Source organism: Pseudopipra pipra, chromosome 10, assembly GCF_036250125.1.
Source record: "Pseudopipra pipra isolate bDixPip1 chromosome 10, bDixPip1.hap1, whole genome shotgun sequence".
Lineage (NCBI taxonomy): Eukaryota > Metazoa > Chordata > Aves > Passeriformes > Pipridae > Pseudopipra > Pseudopipra pipra.
Window position 1 is genome coordinate 15,356,044 of NC_087558.1, and position 17,473 is coordinate 15,373,516.

The 17,473-nt window shown below is 42.4% G+C and overlaps 1 protein-coding gene and 1 long non-coding RNA gene across 8 annotated transcripts in view; one reads left to right on the plus strand and one right to left on the minus strand.

Annotated features, from left to right (window-relative positions):
- Nucleotides 1-163: 163 nt before the first annotated feature.
- On the minus strand, nucleotides 164-3,302 carry LOC135419701 (uncharacterized). Its single transcript, XR_010433108.1, has 2 exons — nucleotides 2,667-3,302; nucleotides 164-2,563 (listed from the first exon to the last, which is right to left on the minus strand). It is a non-coding gene; the product is annotated as an uncharacterized LOC135419701 (long non-coding RNA).
- A 320-nt stretch (nucleotides 3,303-3,622) lies between these two features.
- Nucleotides 3,623-17,473, plus strand: part of TFDP2 (transcription factor Dp-2) — a 52,862-nt gene continuing 39,011 nt past the window's right edge. For 2 of the 7 annotated variants that reach the window (XM_064666436.1, XM_064666440.1), the window contains exons 1-2: nucleotides 3,623-3,873; nucleotides 15,806-15,899. In XM_064666436.1, coding sequence (XP_064522506.1) covers nucleotides 15,885-15,899 — 15 coding nt within the window. In that variant the 5' untranslated portion in view covers nucleotides 3,623-3,873; nucleotides 15,806-15,884. Of the gene's footprint in view, nucleotides 3,874-15,805; nucleotides 15,900-17,473 lie in introns of those variants that run through there. The other 5 variants (XM_064666435.1, XM_064666441.1, XM_064666439.1 and 2 more) reach the window with 4 other exon arrangements.

A 17,473-nucleotide genomic window follows, 5' to 3' on the forward strand; every position in this document is an offset into this window, starting at 1 on the left:
ACAGACACCAGAGACAAGAAATTGTCTTTGACTTGTCAGTTGTCATTGAAGAGGGCTGAAGGACTATCATTCACTTTTTCTTGTGCTGAAACGTGGAAGGTCAAATTGTACCCTATTTCCTCAGTTTGTTTCAATCATATACTATGAGTTGGAGCATCTACTCTAGCTGTGTTCTTCAAACTAGATCTCATTTGCTTGTCACCCCTAGCTTAAAATGCCTTTTTTTTTTATTCTTCTATTACTTTCTGCCCTTCAACTCCTGCTACATCTTGGCAAATTTTTTTCCCTCTGGGTGTCCTTCCAAGTTGCAGAGACCATTCTCTCCTAAACCTTCTTTAATGGGAATCCTTAAATGAAGTCCAGAAACAGGTCTGTTTGCTGATTTCAAGTAATGTGGCAGGCTATACAGTCTATATATACCTTTTTTATAAATGGTGCTAAGACTTTAATATAAATAGTCCTCCTCCTCCTGCTGTGAAGTAAGAACCTGCAATTACAGGATATATGAAACGGTTGCTTTCCTTTAACTCCTGTGTTCAGCTTGTGACTTTTCTCAGTCCTCACAATGTCACTGCTAAAGAAAATGCTTGTTAGCAAGAAGGTTCTCCAAGGCCGAACAGAAAGGCTTTCAGTGTGGTATTTTGGGCTGGAGTTTGTGCCTCAGTTGCTGGTATTTTAGACTTTGCTCTCACTGTGAAAGAGTTTAGTCATCAATATCTGCCCTGGGATAATGTCCATCTATTGCCCTTTTGACAAAAGCTCCTTAACTTGTTAATCTTGTGGTTTTGCTGGGCTTGCTCAGGCAGTGTTCCTTGATGGAGCTCCAATGGGAGCTGAGCCTGATCCTGTTCAAATCACTTTGCTGAAGGTAACTCAGCAGCCATGGGCCTTAGACTGCACCTTTGCACAGGGGTGGTTTTTCCTCCTGGCAATAGCACAGCTAAAGAGATAGAAGATATCCAAATACTCAAGACATTATATAGTCCTCTTGCTCTAGGGATTGTCCTAGAGGAACTATTCAGGATAACCATTTTACCACTGTCGCTGTTTTATTTTGTGAAGCAGGAAATTTCACCCGTTTTCCTTTCATGAGCCTCAAATCTACAGGAGAGAAACTTCACTGCAAAGGAAGGATGCAAAAAAGCCTCAGTACATTCACCAGCTGACCCATTCAAATGGAATGCAGAGTTTTGAGTTCTGTTGTGAAGAGGTTCAAACTAGTGAGTAAGTCTCTGAAACAAACAGGGAGGTGTCTTTAAGTCTCCCAAGATGGAGGAGCCTTTGGAGGTTAGAGAATCTGCTGCAGCTCGTGATGCACAGTTGCCCAAGGACTAACCAGACTAATAGCCATCTTGAAGAAATTCGGATACTGATCAAAGTCTCTTTTGCTTACCTGTTACAAGAAAAATTGATCTTCCCAGGAATTTTTAAATGTGCTGATATCTAAAAGTGGTACCTGTTAATTGATAATGAATTTGAAATGATTTTACAGGTGCTGTGCTGTCTTAACAGAAGGGTGTGAAGACCACTGTAGAACCTCACTCATATTAACTTTTATTTAAAATAAGACAACCTTTACTGACAGGTTCTGGAGGGAGATGTGAGAGCTCCCCACAGTGCAGGCTGGACTGTAAGTAGCTGCTAAACCCATGCCTTAGCATATCTAAAAAACCCCAATTCTAAGCTGTTTTTAAGTGCAGCCCTCATTCTGGGATAAAGTTTGGGATTTGTGAAAGTTCTGAAGGACTGATTTAGAATGTTACCTCTGTAGTGTCCTTACCCTCATGTGAACTGATAACTGTCTCACCAGCTTCAAACTCAAGCGTGTGTGTATATATATATATATATAGTTATTCTGCAGTTTGCTGTAGAAAGCAAATGCAAACTACAGGAGTGACTTTTCTTTCTCTCCTTTGTGGTTAAAATGGCTATTTTTCATACATTCATAATCAGTTCTAGCATCTGACTTCAACTCCTTGGTGTTTCTTGCAGAAAGGTCAAGACCAATGAACCAGAAAGAGATATATGAAGCCCAAGTGTCTTTATCGAGGTTAGGTGTGAGTTCAAGTATTTGTTTAGCTCAGGTAACTTATTGAATAGTGCAATAAACCAGCCACCCTGGTTTGCTTCCTTTTCCAAGGCAGTGCATGCCTTCTGCACTTGTGTCAGGGCAGGCATCACAGTAGCAATTGTGGTTGTACCTGCTGGAGGGGGTCTGCAAGAGAATACACAACAGTTTGCATTTTTTTAGTGCTTTCATGAATGTATCTTGCATAACACTACAAATATTGGTAAAAGGTCTTGTTACATCTGATGGAAGTATTATATAGAGGATGAAAAGCAAATGAAACCACAAAGTCAGCAAATTCCTGGGCAAATGCTAGTTTTTCAGTTGTGAACTGCTGCACTGAGGTAAACATACAGGTCTAGCTTGCTAATGTTTTCCTTAGACTGACATTTAAGAACTCTGTTTTATGGGTTGAACACCTGTTTTATGACGTTCCTTCTCTTCTTAGTGAAGGGGACAGGATCAAATGTGTCTTCCTAGAGCATTTAATGTTGTCTGTAAAGCAAGAAAAAACACAAGTTTACCGTGTTTAATCTAGTATGTGTACGATCTAGAGGTACCTAAAGCACCTAAATATTGTTTCTGTGTCCCCATAAACCTTGTTTTGCTCAGCTTGTTCCACAAATGTGAAGGATGTGTAGCTGCGAGCCTTGGCCCTGTGCCCAGCTGCCCCGGAGAAAACCTGTCCTAACAAATGTTCCAGCGTCGCTTCCAACAGAATTAGTGCCCATTTTATTTTTTTACTCCTGGGAGTGCTTTCTATTTATGTTGTCTCTGTAAAGGTACTTAATCCCGCTTTGTTGAAATCAGTTTTTATAAAGGGAAGGTCTCCAGGCTGTGCCAGGGTGCGGAGCTGGGCCCGGCTGTCCCGGGCTGTCCGGGGCCGCCTCGGGCGGGGCCGAGGTGCGAGGGCGCGGTCGCTGCTGCCCGGCCCCGCCGCTTCCTGCGGGGCCCGGGCGCCTTTGTTCGCAGGAGGGAGCTCACGGGGCTGGGGCAGAGCCCGCCCCGGGAAGGACGTTCCTGCTGCCCGAGGCGCCGGACCCGCGGCGGGGCTGAACTTTGCATCCCGGGACGCGGCCCCGCCACCGCCTCGAAAATAAGCGGCAGGGCCGGCGGCCGCAGACAGCGCGGCGCCGCGAGCTGTGTATAGAGACAAGTCTCTCCCTGTATTTATTTATTTATTCACGTCGCACCGGCCGGCAGCACCAGCAGGTGCGGCCGCGGGGGGCTGTGGCGGGGCTCGAACCTGCGTCCCCGCGATCCTGACGGAGCCCGGCGCGCGCCGCGAGGGGCAGGCGGTGGCGGCCCCGGTTCTGGGTCGGCCGAGCCCTTCCGCCCCGCCCCCCCCGGCCGCGGCGCCGCGGATTGGCGGGCGCTGTGTGTACACACACGGGCTCCGGCCAATGGCGCGGGGGGGGCGCCTGACGTCACTCGGCGCGGCGGCCAATGGGCGCTGCGGGCCGGCAGACGCCGCCAAGCTTGTGCGGGGGAGCAGGACCGGGCAGCGCCGCGCGCGGGGCGGGCGCGGGGGGGGCGGCGGGGCCGCGCCGGGCCGGGGGCGCTGCGGGCGCTGCTGCCGCCGAGCTCCGGGGCCGCCGGGGCGTCCCGGCTCCGCGGCCTCCTCGCCAACGCCGGGGGCGCGGCGCCGGCCCGGCCGAGAGGCGTCGTCGGCGCGGTGCGGCTGGATCGCTCCCCGCCGCCGCGGCTGCCAAGGGACCGTCGCCGTCTCGTCGCCTCAGCGCAGCTGTCTGGGCCCGGCCCGCGCCGCCGCCCGCCATCCCCCCCTTCCCTGGCCGGGCCTGCGGGTGAGTGGGGAGCGGGGGGCGGGTGTGGGGGCCCTGGAGGGTGGGGGGCAGCGCGTTTGTTCAGCGATCAGCGCCCGCCGCCCCCCCGAGCCGCGGGCAGTGCGGTCCCGCCGCCGCCCCCGCCCGGTGCCGCCGCTCGCCGGGCGGGCGCCCCGTGAGGGCGGGAGTCGGTGCCCGACACCTGCGGGCGGGCCCGGGCGGCGGTGACAGCCGGGGCACCTCCTCCATCGTGGGAGCGGCGGCCGGGCCGCGCCGGGGCCGTGCGGGCTGAGCGGGGCCAGCGGGGCCCGGGACCCGCAGTGACCGACCCGGCCCCCGGCCCGGCCCCGGGGTGCTGGGAGTTGGGGCCGGGGCGGGTCTGACCCACGGCTCTGACCCGGACAGGGTCAGCCCGGCACAACAAAACTTCCCCGGCTGCCTCTTCCTGGGAGTTACAGGCCTGCCCCGGCGCCCGGCTGGAAAGGGCTCCACGGCAGAGGTGAACCCGGAGTAAACACCGCCTGTTGGAGCTGGGAATACAAACAATAGGAGGAAAATACGGAATAAGCAAACTTCCTTGAAATGTGGGAGAAAACCGCAGACGAGAGCGTACTCCCTCCCTGAGTCAAGGGGGGATGCCGAGCTCTGTGTCACAGCCCTTGCTGTCCGCTGGGGAAAGGACTTTGGGTTTCATTTTCTCTCTAAATTCTTGATTTGACGGAGAAAATGAGTGGTTTACATTGATATGATTTATCATGCTGTGTAAAATTTTTTTTAAAATTACTACTCGATCAGTTTTTGGAATTTTGAAATTAGTTAAATTATTTTTATGACTCTTCATTAATACTTTTAACAGTTGACTTTTTTTTTTCAACTGCTATCACTGATGTAACTTAATTGTGCTGACAGAAAATAGCAAAACGTTGGAGGTTGTGTGATGCTGTAAAAAATTGCAGCTTGATACAATCTTTGATTAAAAAATAATTTTATGCTAGTAAAAATGGGTGCTGTTAAAAGAGAAATGAATATTTTTTTCTCAATTTCTTTACCCTTCCCAAATTAACTTCAGTTAATTGATTATATTATATCCTGCCAAACACAAATAATGTATGATCTGTATACATGGGACAAAAGCTCATGAGATGACCAGTCTTACAGGACAAACCCAGAACTGTGTTTCACAGCCCATGCTTGTACCAATGCTTTGTGTACTCAAAGATGTTTTGTATGCAGTGAAGTGCTGAATTTCAGGAACTTCTGTTTAAAATAACATGTAGAGTGCTAACTACAACACTTTGAAAAAACTTGGAAGAGTAAGGAGAAGTTTGAGTTCTAGGAAGGAGAAGACTTGGCAGGAGAGATGGTCATAAGAGGGGACAAAAATTTTCCTCCTTTGAAATGTTTCTTGTTGTGAAGTGACTCTAGTGCCTTTAGAAGAGTAAAGAGTAACAGGTCAAATGATTTAGTTTTATACTAGGGGAAAAAAATGAAAATTATTAAATACTAACAAGATTGTCTCATGAGTGAATTTAAGAGTGATTTTATTTCACTGTCAAATTATTGGGCTTTCTGTTAACCACTTCCTTTGGACAAAAATCACTAATGCAGCACAGCAAAAAGAAACCATTTGACTTGTACTACATTGATGTAATTAATTTTATAGAGAACACACCAGTGATAGGAATGCTCTTCATTGCTGCTGGGAGTTCTGACTGCCAGCCTCACTGCACAGAGTGATAAGATGCAGTTTGCAGTACAGGATCTTGCCAGCAGCTCTCCAGGGTAAAGGGGATAGACCAAATAATTCAGCTGGGCAAAGGCACAGAGCAGTTTGCAGGGGTGTCAGTAGTACAGGACAATTCTTTGTCTGCTCTTGTCTGTAGACACTGCTGAAGGGGCCTCTGGAGCATCTGGATGTACTTCCTGCAGGGTTGTGAGCCCCCTTCCAGGGAATATCTTTCAGTGGCTTTGGCTAAACTTGTTACAAGTGTAGCGAAAAAATAGGAACCAAAACTCCGACATTACGTCCCTGTCTAGGGTTTATTATGTTATTGGGTTTAAATGTGAAGGCCTTGTCACTGTGCCTTTGAAAGCTGAGTGTGAATCCACTTGCCATGGACAGGAAGGGCAGCTGCTGCAGCCCAAACTGTGGTAGTATTTAAACTTCTGCATCCTAATGTGAAGCAGAATGAGTTCTAGTTATAGCCAGCCTAATTCAGTTCTTGGAATTGCATTTCTTCTGATGTACTACCTTAAAATAGTGTTCTTAGGGTTGTCTTTATTAAGTGACAATTTCTGAAATGGTTTGCTTTTTCTATATATTTTTGGGTGTAATGGTTAAGGCTTTCTCCTCTTCCTTTCCAATTACATTCACAGGACAGGACTCCTAATGAGGCAGCAGTGAATCTTGAAATATTGGAAATAAACAGCCTAGTCTGGTGCAAGGAAATATACTTGTGGATTTTTTTGTGTGCAAACTCAAGAAGTCACTGGAATCACACAGGTTTATCCCAAAACTTCAGGTATTAGGTGAAAAACAATCTCAGTGTCCCAGTGTGGTAATAGTACACATACTGTGTCAGAGCTGAAATCATAAATGCCTATTGAATGATCTGGGAAACTTGGTATCTGCAAGGAAATACTGTAAAAGGTGCAGGTGTGGTAGGGAGTGACAGTTTTATAACAGCTTCCTGGATTGATTGTGTTTTGTAACATCCAGTAGTAGAATGAAATGAATTCTTTTTTTCCCCTGTTATTTGATTTGGAGACTACAGCTCTTTTGCAAGAACCTGAGACAGTAATAAGTGATCTTACTTTCAGAGTTTCATTAAAGGAACTTCTTTGCTCCTTGGTCTGATTTCCTGTGTGCAGTGATAGTTTCCAGTAAAGGTCTTTACAGACTGTTCAACTTTACTTTTATACCTTTTAATATTTATAGCATAACAATCAATCTAAGCAAATCAAACTGCAGGCCTACGATAGTTCACCTTGCAAGACTACTATATATGTTAATATATGCTAATGTTTATACTAATATGTTTGCATTAGTAGAATTACAACAAAAGCACAGCCTTTTAGAATATCCTACTTCTAGTGAAATACAGAACAGTAATTAAATGAAAAGGGATGGTGTTTGGAAATAATTCTAGATGCAGCTATTCCCTTAGTAATGCTGAAGAAACTCTTTGCCTTTCAGAACAGAGTTTGCAAAATCCGCAGCCTACTGAAGCCACTTTTGAAAATATTTGTCTTTACTGAAACCTGTAGAAACTTTTAGATTTTTGCACCACTAACTTGGTGATAAAATAATGCTTCATCCAGCTCACATCTAGTATTGACTGTCACAATGGAGTCTGGAACTAAGCTGAGAAAAGACGAGTGGGTTTGTTAGTGTGCTTGGTTGAGAACTGCAGCAGTTCAGGTGTTGGCAGTTTCATTCTTTCTGACTTGATAATGTTTAAAAGAGAAGTAGAAGGTGACTTGATACTGTTACCTTCCCAAATCACTTAAGCCTGAATTCTAGAGGGGCCTCCTCCAGAGGTATCTCTGAAGGCACCATCCGGAATTGTTGTGGCACTGTGATCTTCCTGTTTTACAGTCCTTAGGATATTTGATAGACATTGAGCAGACAGGTTTTTCACAAAACTTCTGAACATGCTGTTAGTTAACTAAGCTTCTGGAAATAATCCACTTTATAAAGGTGATAATCCTTTTCTTTTGACTGGTTTTGCATTATTTCAGTCAGTGAGATGTGCCCTGACCATCAGGTTTTACTCAAACAACAGTAAGAGGAAGCACTGATGGTAGTGGACTGTACTTCTATTCCTAGATTCTTTCCTAACAGTGAATGGAGTGCTTGTGTCCAAAATATGAAATTTTTAACTTCTTTAGACCCAAATCCATTTGTGAATGTAATTCTGGCCTTGCAGCTTAATTTCTTTTTTCCTGTGGAGGGTAGGGGATGCTCCTCTGTTTGGCAAGTCCAGTTTCTCCTATTTTATCAGATTCCTGTTGCTGCCAGATTTGTCTTGATTTGGGTGGGAATACAAATGATTAGCTCTGTCTTACAGCCTCTTCAGTACTTTAGTTCCACAGTCCCTCACTAATCCCTGTTGGGTGACTGTAACACCTGGAGGGTGTATGGGAAGGTTGTTTTGATAGGAACTCATAATCCATTTCCCGGGGGTGGTGTTAGCAAATGTTTTCTGTGAGAGTAAGGGACCATTTTCATTTACTGTTTTGTTATTGTGAATTTCAGCCCAAGATCTAAGTGGATAAAAAATAAAAAAGGTCATTTGCAGAAAGAAATTAGGGAGTTGTGACAGGTACTCACTATCTTTAAGACTGTGAACTTTTAGTGAAGTTGTATAGAGGAATTCTTCAACTTGGTAGCAGCTATTATAGTGGTATTTGTGGGAATTAAGATCTTGAAGCAAATGTATCAGTATTTGCTCACTGAGGCTTGTGAATGCTGATGCCTCAATGCATTAAAAGTCACTTGTGAACCACAATGGTCATCCAAGTATTATGATGGTAACATGACCAAGAATTGTGGATGAGATTAGAAACTGTAAGTGAAAGTGAGCTCCTGTCCTCAGGGTGCAATAAAAACCTTCTCGTGCGTGGGCTCTCTATGCCTTGGGAGGAACGAGCTAGGTAACCTTTCCTTTTATTATAAACTTGACCTTGAGACTTGAGAAACATGAGCAATATATTTCTCTTCTCTTAAATGTGCAATCAAATTGTCATAAACTTCAGTTTATTTAAATTTCAACTTACAATTCCAAATACATTTAAACAATTTTTTTAAATCAATATCTTCATACCTACAGCTGATAAAATTTCAAGCTCTGTATTGATTCTGTGTAATAGCAGGCTTCTGCTCTCTGTCAAAAGCAAATTATTCATCCCACTTCTTGCTGTATAAGAAATTGGGAAAGCTGTGATCTGAAGACAGAATACCCCCCTTCTTCCTAGTAGAGTTTTGAAGCAGGCACACACTCCAGTGACCTCTTCAAAAGCATGGAGTAGTCTTTATATAAACAAACCATGTCCAACCTTTTGGCACATTTCAACTCAACAGTAAATTTCGAGGAGATCATAAATGCTTTTTGTTTAAATGGAGTCATGATGTGGTTCTGAAAGCCAGACTGAGCTGGTCAGTCAGCTTGTTAATTCTGAAGGTTGGTCCTGTCCTGTGCACAGACCTGGGTGGCCCTTGGAGCTGTCAGTGGGTCGCAGCACATGGAGAACTTTCTTCTACCCCCTTTCAGCCCCATTGTTGCAATCCTGACAGTATGAGAACTGAACTGGCTCACTGAGAGGTCAGGTAGGAATGGGAATTGTTGAGACCATGTAGCCTGGAGAAGAATTGGAAAGTGGAAGAAGTGGGTAAAGGTGGAAGATCCCTTTTAGCGATGTTAGCAAAGGGGGGATCTTAGAGCAGTACAACATCGTGTGGAATTGTGTCCTTCAGGTCATTTTGTGTGCTGTAATCAGTATTTGTGAGCTTGTGCATCACTAGAAAAATCCCTTTCTGTCTTTGTACTGAATTATAACTACAGAAGTATGAAATTTTTTGTAACCTTTACCCTTCAGTGAATACTGTCATAATCTTTAATCCATGCGAGAGTAGAGTTAATAATGGGTTTAAACTAGAGCAAAGCTTCTAGCAAATTAGAAGGAAAATGTAAGAAATAGCTGCTAAGTCTCTTCACCATCAAGTTTTTTATCCCTATATAACTTGGTGATCTTTAATTAAATGCAAATGTAAAATTATTTTCAGTTCATTGGATGTTAAGATCCTTCCAGCTAAGGGATGTAGACAAAAGTATATCTCAACAGGGTGGTGCAACTGTTCCACGTATTTGTCAATGTACTGGTAACTCTAGAAATTTAAAATCTCAAAATTAAAACTCATTGCAAGACTAGATTAATATCTAGAGCATTCTCTGATGTATCATACAGTATATGAGCTGGTGTGAAGAAGCTTGTGTGAAGTCTCAGTAGTCAAAAAGATGCTGTTTTCAGCTCAGCTTAACTGAGAGAAACCTAGTGAGAGAACAAAAGATGAGCTTATAGATTGGCTACTTAAAAAAAACTGCAGCTACATTTTTGTTAATTCCAAATGTAGCTATGCTGATAAAAGTTGTATATAAAACTGTCCTAGTTAGAACAGCTGGGACCAGTTCATCACTGGATGGGTGTAACCCAAAACTGTGTATTCTATAGCCTTCCATGCCATTTCCCAGAAACTGTTGTCAATAGACACCCTCTGCCCAGAGCAGCCTGACTCCTCAGGCTATAAACTGGGTGTTAAGAGGCCTTTGAGATAGGAGGGTGCTTCTGTCCTCACACCCTTTGTGGAACTCCCCGCCCTGAGGGAAGTACTGAGCATTCCTGCCTGAACTGGAGGATATATAATCTTGGAGTCTTGGAACTTTTTTAACCACTCGTGGGATCCAGAGGAAAACTGCAGATCACCACTCAACCAGACTGCAGCCACCACTCTCGACTGGACTGCAACCACCACTTTTCAACCAGACTGCAACAGCACTCTCACCAACAGGACTGCAGTCACCACTCTTGACCAGACTGCAACAGCACTCTCGCCAACAGGTTTTCCCCTCTCCTTTTACTTTGGACTCAGGGGGCCCAAAGAACACCACTCTGTTCATGCCCCAGGGTGCTGGGTTATATATTTGGATTTTGTGGGTTAAAACCAATTGTTTGTCTGTATAATCGTACTTATTGTATTATTTTATGTAATTATTATTCTGACTTATAATCTCTCTTTTGAGTTGAGTTCATTTCCCCTGCTGGTTTATCTTTAAACTAGCACAAAAACTCATAAAGATATTTTAGATCATCTTGTTTTACGTGCTGCATGAGTGTTACTCCCTTTTCTGATAGCAGACCCTGGGTACTTTATCTTGAATGACAATAAGCTGGTTTGGGGAATTAAAAGAGCCTTCAAAGGTTCAAGTACTTGGGAATTATACCATATGTTTAATGTAATGTTCTCCTTATTTGGGCAATAGTGGACATGCTTCACCTCATTGATTTTGCCATAAGCCATGAGTGCTGCTCCTATTCTTAGACATAAGGTTTACTGCTAGTACTGGCATGACATTGAGCATGTCTGAGAACATGCCTAAGAAACTAAGTCGCTTGAGGGCAGGAGTATCCAGTTCTAGGTTGCTGGGATCTGGGACTCGGCACTGTCAGGACTGGACAAGCAGCAGAACTTGAGGCTCAGCAGTGCAGTTCAGTGCATGGAGACTTTGGGCACTTGCAACTAAGGAAGAGTTTGAATCCAGCTTTGGATTTTATCCCTGTGTTGTGTGTTCTTGTCACGTGTGCATCCACTCAGACCTGTCTTCATCCCTGGGATTCAAGGTACTCAGTAACCTCCATCAGTGGTGCTTGTGGAGTCACGTATATCTGTACAACATATACAGTCACGTAATACTTACATCTGCATATAATATGTACGTTGCTAGTCATGTAATAAGTACAACAGTGAGAGATACAGCAAGTGGTGGGAGTAGTGGGGCTGTAGCATTTGGGATCGAGTCTGAGAGTACTGACCATGATCCAATTAATTTGGTGCCCCGGGATGTGCTGCATGAAGTCCTTAAAGGGGCATTTCCCCTGACGTGCTTTGGGCAAACCACACTGGGTGGTGGCTGTTCATTATACCACTGAAGTGCTATGGTTTATACTCATTGAACTTGTGTGGTAGGCCTTGGCTGTGTTTCCAAGTTCTTTGTGCTGTGTAAACTTGAGTCATAATTACTGCTGTTGTCAGGTGCCAGTTGATTTGTTCTGATGACACGTTGGGATTTTGCTCAGTCTCAACTACATGGTGAGATCTTTGCTTTCAAATTCGGTTCAGGTAGTTTTATCTTCCATTTGCACCTTGGTTTAAGGCAGCCATTCTCATTTCATTTTCGTGTCTTGTAGGAGGGAAAACTTTGGATTCGTAGGCTGCAACCTTTTAAGTCAAATAAAAGTGATTGAACGAAGCTTTTAAACTCACTACTCTTCTCAAATTATTTTATTTTGTTAAAAACTTCTAATATCATTTAGTGGTCAAGTCCCTTAGTTTTCCTTTGTTGAGTCTCTCTGATCACCTTGTCTGTTATCTCCTGGGACTTTCTGAAGGCATACAGTAAAAGGCTCACAGTAAAAGCTGGAAAAAGAAGTTACACCTGCAATTCCTCCATCATACACATCATGGTGGGAGTTCCTTTCAAATGCTTCCTAAGAGCTACTTTCTACTATTGTTTTCAGAATACAAATTACTGTGTGATAGCTGAAGGTGGTGACTTATTTCCCACTCTGTGTGTGACTTGTTGAATACACTCCTTTTTGAAGTGCTTCATGAAGTGACAAGCCGGATGTTACGTGGTATTCCTGCCTTTTGCAGTTTGTAGGCTGAGTTTATTTCTTGTATGTGTATATGAAGGATAAAACTGGGACTAAGTCATCTGAAGAGGACTCAGAAAAAAAGTTGGCAGATCAATGGAATTTTCTTATAGGGATACAAAATCTGTAATTTAAATTCCAGAAATTTGCTAACAAAGTTGCATTTCTGTTGCGTGGGATACCAAGAAATGAATCTTACTTGTACATACAGATACTTTCACTAAAATTGGTCTTTTTTTAATCTCAATTTCTTCAAAAAGGAGGTGGATATTGAAATTTTTTTTTAGGAACAAGATAGGGAAACGCTTCCTGGGAGCAGGTGGAGTTCTGATAAGTACTTCATAATTTTGAAATTCTACTGGTCAGAAAACTGAGACACAAAGAAGCAGCATATGTGTAACAGGTGGTCTAAACCATGTAGATGCTGTGCATAAATTAGTGGTTTAACGCTGAGCCTGTACTGATTAATAAGGAATCTTTTTGTTACCGCTGTCTTCTGAAGTCAGCCTTGCAGTACCATAGCTTGGAAGTCAGTACTGTGGAGAGGGGTGTGAAGAATATAAATTAATCTCTAGTGGAATGCAGGTTTCTTTTTCTTGAAACTGATCACACTTTCCTCTTAGCTGACCCAGTTACTTGGAATAATTTTCATTTTGCAGTACTCTTGACCAAGTAAATGAAAAAAGTGCTCCTTATTGATGATAAAAATCATTCTAGTATCCTAAACTATCTCCTTTTTTTGATGTGTACCATGAAGATTTAATGTCTTAACAGTTCGAGTAATTATCCAACAGTTGTCTTCATTTGTAGCTGTTTAGTAGTGATGTAATATTTACATAAAAATGACACTTCATGTGGTGAACTGGCCTCTGGCACTGAGGAGGATCTTGGTGTGGTGCTGGTCTATGCGAAGGTCTGATTGTGAAGTACTGATAATTTGAGAAGAGAAACCAGGATAAGTGTGGTAAATCTTAATTTTCAAGGGCAGAGTGTTTTGTTACGTAACTTTATTCTTTTCTACTATTAGGTTTTACTCACTACATGTGCCTTACAGGGACAATTGAACAATAAGACTTTGGACCATAGAAAATAAACGTAAGAAGGAAGGTAATGTCATTCTGCAGATGACTATTTTCTGGTTTGTTTTGTTTCTGGCACTGGGATTCAGCTTCAGTATCACAGAAACTTTACAATAGATTTGACTTTTAACTTGTAAGGAGAATAGGTACAAATGAACAACAATTTTGTTGTAGCTAGAGCTTGATTATCTGGGCTTTTGTAAATTTAATGCTCAAACTGGTTTTTTAATGTCATTGGCATAAGCAATTAGGAAACAGATGTTCTAGAAGAAGCTACAAGTCAAAGTTTACAAAGTCAGACAGTTTGGTTGGCTCCTTGTACCATGCAATATAGGACCAAAAGGCAGAATTATGGGAGCGGATTATAAACCAAGGCTTAGATAATGACGGGGCAATCTTAGTTCAAATAAAGCAATCCTCATGTCTCAAGTGCTTTGGCTCTGAACTTGTCTTTATGCAGCTTCATTTCAGTAGGAACCAGCTAAAGAACAAAAAGGTCGAGTTTTATGTTTTTCCATCTGTGTGGTGCAAGCACAAGCAGCAATTGGGGATGAAGAGAATCTCCATTTTGAGGCCATCTGTGTCGGTTCTTTTGTCTGAACCTGACAAGAGGTCATGGCAGATGGTGGGGTCACAAAGTCTGGCTTCTCGAGCTTGACAAAATGTGTTCATAAAGCTGGAAGAATACCAACTGTTCATACTGGCTGAAGAGCATTGTGGAGAAGGACTGTAATAGTTTATGGACAATACCTTCTGGATCACTAAGCTTGACAGCAAATAACTTGTTAAAGATGAACCTGGTTTGCTTATATGTAAATGGATTAAAACTGCTTAGCAAATGTGTTCTTAACTATGGTTTATTTGAGTAAATTACTTGTAAAGCCTCTTAAAGAAAGAGAAGTCAAACTGCATCATGAATTTTGGCCAGAGCTCCAAATGATATATTTGGAGAGTTTGTGTGGAAGGATGAGAAAGGTGAAAAAAGAACAAGCACAAAGATCATAATTTTCAGATGCAATGCAAAAATTCAGCTTTTGCTCTTTTCCATGACCTCTGTAGCCTTGAGGCTTTTCTATGACTCTTCTTCAGGTTTCAGGATTGCTGTACAGATGCAGTGGCCCCTTTCCCCAGGCTGTAAATAGATATCTCTCAGTAGCACCTTCTCTGAAGTCAGAGAAAAATTATTCTTATTTTCTTGGATGTTTTGTCATAAAAGTGAAACGTACAAATTTTCACAGGAGAATATCTTAGTAGAATTGTGTGGTGTTCACATGCTGGAGCAACTGCTTAATCATGGCTGCAATAAATGGAGGCACTAAGGATTAAATACAACTCATCCAGCAGGAAATGGAGGACACCTCTGTGTTGAGTAAAATGGTTTTCCACTAAAAGTTTTATTGATACGGTGGCCAAACAAACCAAGACATGTATAGAAACAGCCTAGAATTTAATATTCTGGGCTGTCCAAAACTACTAATGCAGTGATGGGAAGTGGTGGTAGAGTGCCCCATGAGCTGTGCACACACTGGAACAATTCCTGGCACTTTCCTTGAAGGAGGTGAAGGCACTGCCTGTTCTCAAACCTCATGTAGGTTAAAATACAGAGGAAGTAACATGAATTTCACCCTGCTTTTGTAGTGGTGAGTTCTGCTGTAAATGGTTGTGATTCATATTTGGTAACTAGTTTAGGTATCTTCCTAATTTAACTGAGTTAATTCCACACTTGAAAGTGTGAACATTTCTCTCTCTCTTACACATACAAGTGCAATTCAAATGTCTTTTATAGTTCATTTTTAACTGCAGGTAGTACTTATAAAGTACTTTCAAAGTACTTAAACACTTTGTCAAGTTAATTCTATCTTTAAAATGGTTTGTGCTGCCAGCATTGATTTGTAACTTTTCTTCTGTTCTCTCTAAGACTTCTGGAAGCTTTCATTTAAAAAATAAGTCACTTTTAAGTACTTTTCAGTATACCAAAATGTTTGTCTTTTCCTGGAATTCTAATATTATAATTCTAATTACACAAATTTAATAAAATATTTAAAAGATGAGTTTGAACTGCAATGGTTTTTCTTGCATGTTTCCTAAAAATACTGAATGTTTTCCATATATATACATTTCATTAAAACCTTTCTCTGTTGTTGGTGGCTAAAGACACAATGGAGAGAAGTAATTCACTTCCCTTTTATAAAGACATACTCTGTATTAGGTGCAAAAGATTGCATGGTTTTAATTAAAAAGCTTCAGTAATGGCATGACATGCTTTGCTAGCACATTAATGTAATTAGGCCTCTCTTTAAGTTGGTGTCTGTGTATAGGATTTCATCTCTACCTGTCCCAAGCAATGTACATTTCTAGTATCTGTGAAGAACCTGACTATTGTGGTGATTGATTTTATCAAAAAGTGGGGTTTCACCTAAGATATTTCATTAACTTTCTTACAGGATGTTCATTTTAAAGATTCTGTGAAGATGAAAAGGGATATCTTATGGTTTTACGAAAGATAAAGCAATACTGTCTGACATGACGGCTAAAAATGTAAGTATAACTGCAACATGTATTACTTTGTATATTGGCACGCTGCCAGCCACTGCTGGCTTTCAGAACTGTATGGACAGACATAAGAAATCAAGCACTAAGACCTTCACATTGAAAAGTCTCGTCTGATTGTTGTACACCACAAATGTATTATCCCATCATCTTCTGCAGTGTTTTGATAAATTTAAACTGGCTTGAAGCTCTTTAAGGATGTGGAGTCCACTCAGCTGTGGGTCAGGTTGATAAGTGAGGCAATGCTTTGTGCTGTTCCCTTACTGATTCTTTCGGGTCCCTTCCAACTTGAGATACTCTTGTCAGTCTGTGATTCTTCTAATATTGCTCCAAACTCACCTGAGAGCTGCTCATTGTGTTGAATCTTGTCACCTTTGTAAAATCCTTCTACTGAGTCTGCCTCAAAACTCAAGAAAGAACAGAAAGACTGCATATTTCTCTACTTATGTCAGTACACTCTTGGTTTCTAGAAGACCGAGGGTGTTCCTGTTTCTTCTCTTGCTGCATTAACAAACCTGTAGTGTGGTGTCTGGAGGCTCCATGTTTGACTCCTCTATCCCAGGTTCTAAGGATGCTTATGAAGTGTCTAACATCCTGACTTGAATTTTCTGCCTAATTGTGCTTCCTGTGGTACACAATTTGTATAGAGAACAGTTCTGATTAAGTTTGGTGATCACTAAGTTGAGCATGACTTTGGGCCCTGGGCAATTTGCCTGTTGACAGCCTTTGACAGGGCATCCTGAAGTCTGGGTAAATCTGAACAGGTTCAGGAACCAACCCCAAAGAAGTGCCCCATGGTAAAAGTGCAGGTAGCCCAGAGTGGTGCTCTGTTCAGTAACTGCAAAAGCTTTTGTACATGTTGGGTTACACTGGTGCCAGGAGCATAGTTTGGTTAAATTAATTCTCAACTCTCAGAAGTTTCTGTTGGCTTTATTAGTAGCTTCATTTGGTGTGTAGTTCCAGACTTTGAGGTGTCTTACATCTCACTTTTTGATTCAGGCTTACCAAGACAGAAGATAATTTGATATGTATATGCAAAGCCCTTTGATTTATTATTTCACAGATCATCCTTATCTCTAGTTTCAATAAGTAGTTGTACTGATGTATGTGGAACAGCTGAACAAATCCAGATCACTTGTGGTTTTGACCTTTTGTTTGATGCAGTCAAAGGATAAATACCAATCCCAATAAAATCTCTGGAGTGTTGTGTGATGGAGTCAGAGTGGCATAGGTTGGAAGGGATCTCAGGAGGCCATATATTGTGCTGCTTTGTGTAAAGCTCTTTGACACTGGAATCCAGTGGCTTGGTGCTTTGTTCAGGGCTCTGGGTTTTGAAAGTCTCCAAGGACAGACATGAACCTTCAGTCTGGGCAACCTATTCTTGTGCTGAATACAGACATGTGGTTTTGCAAGGCTATGATTACTTTATAGAGGAGATGTTTTATTGGTATGTATGCTTTGAAATTTTGCATGGTCGTATGCTTTGTGTCCTTATTTGTAGCACTTCTTCAGGTTTTCCAAACCTTAGTTACTTAGACTGATACTCAGGGTATCAGTGTCAG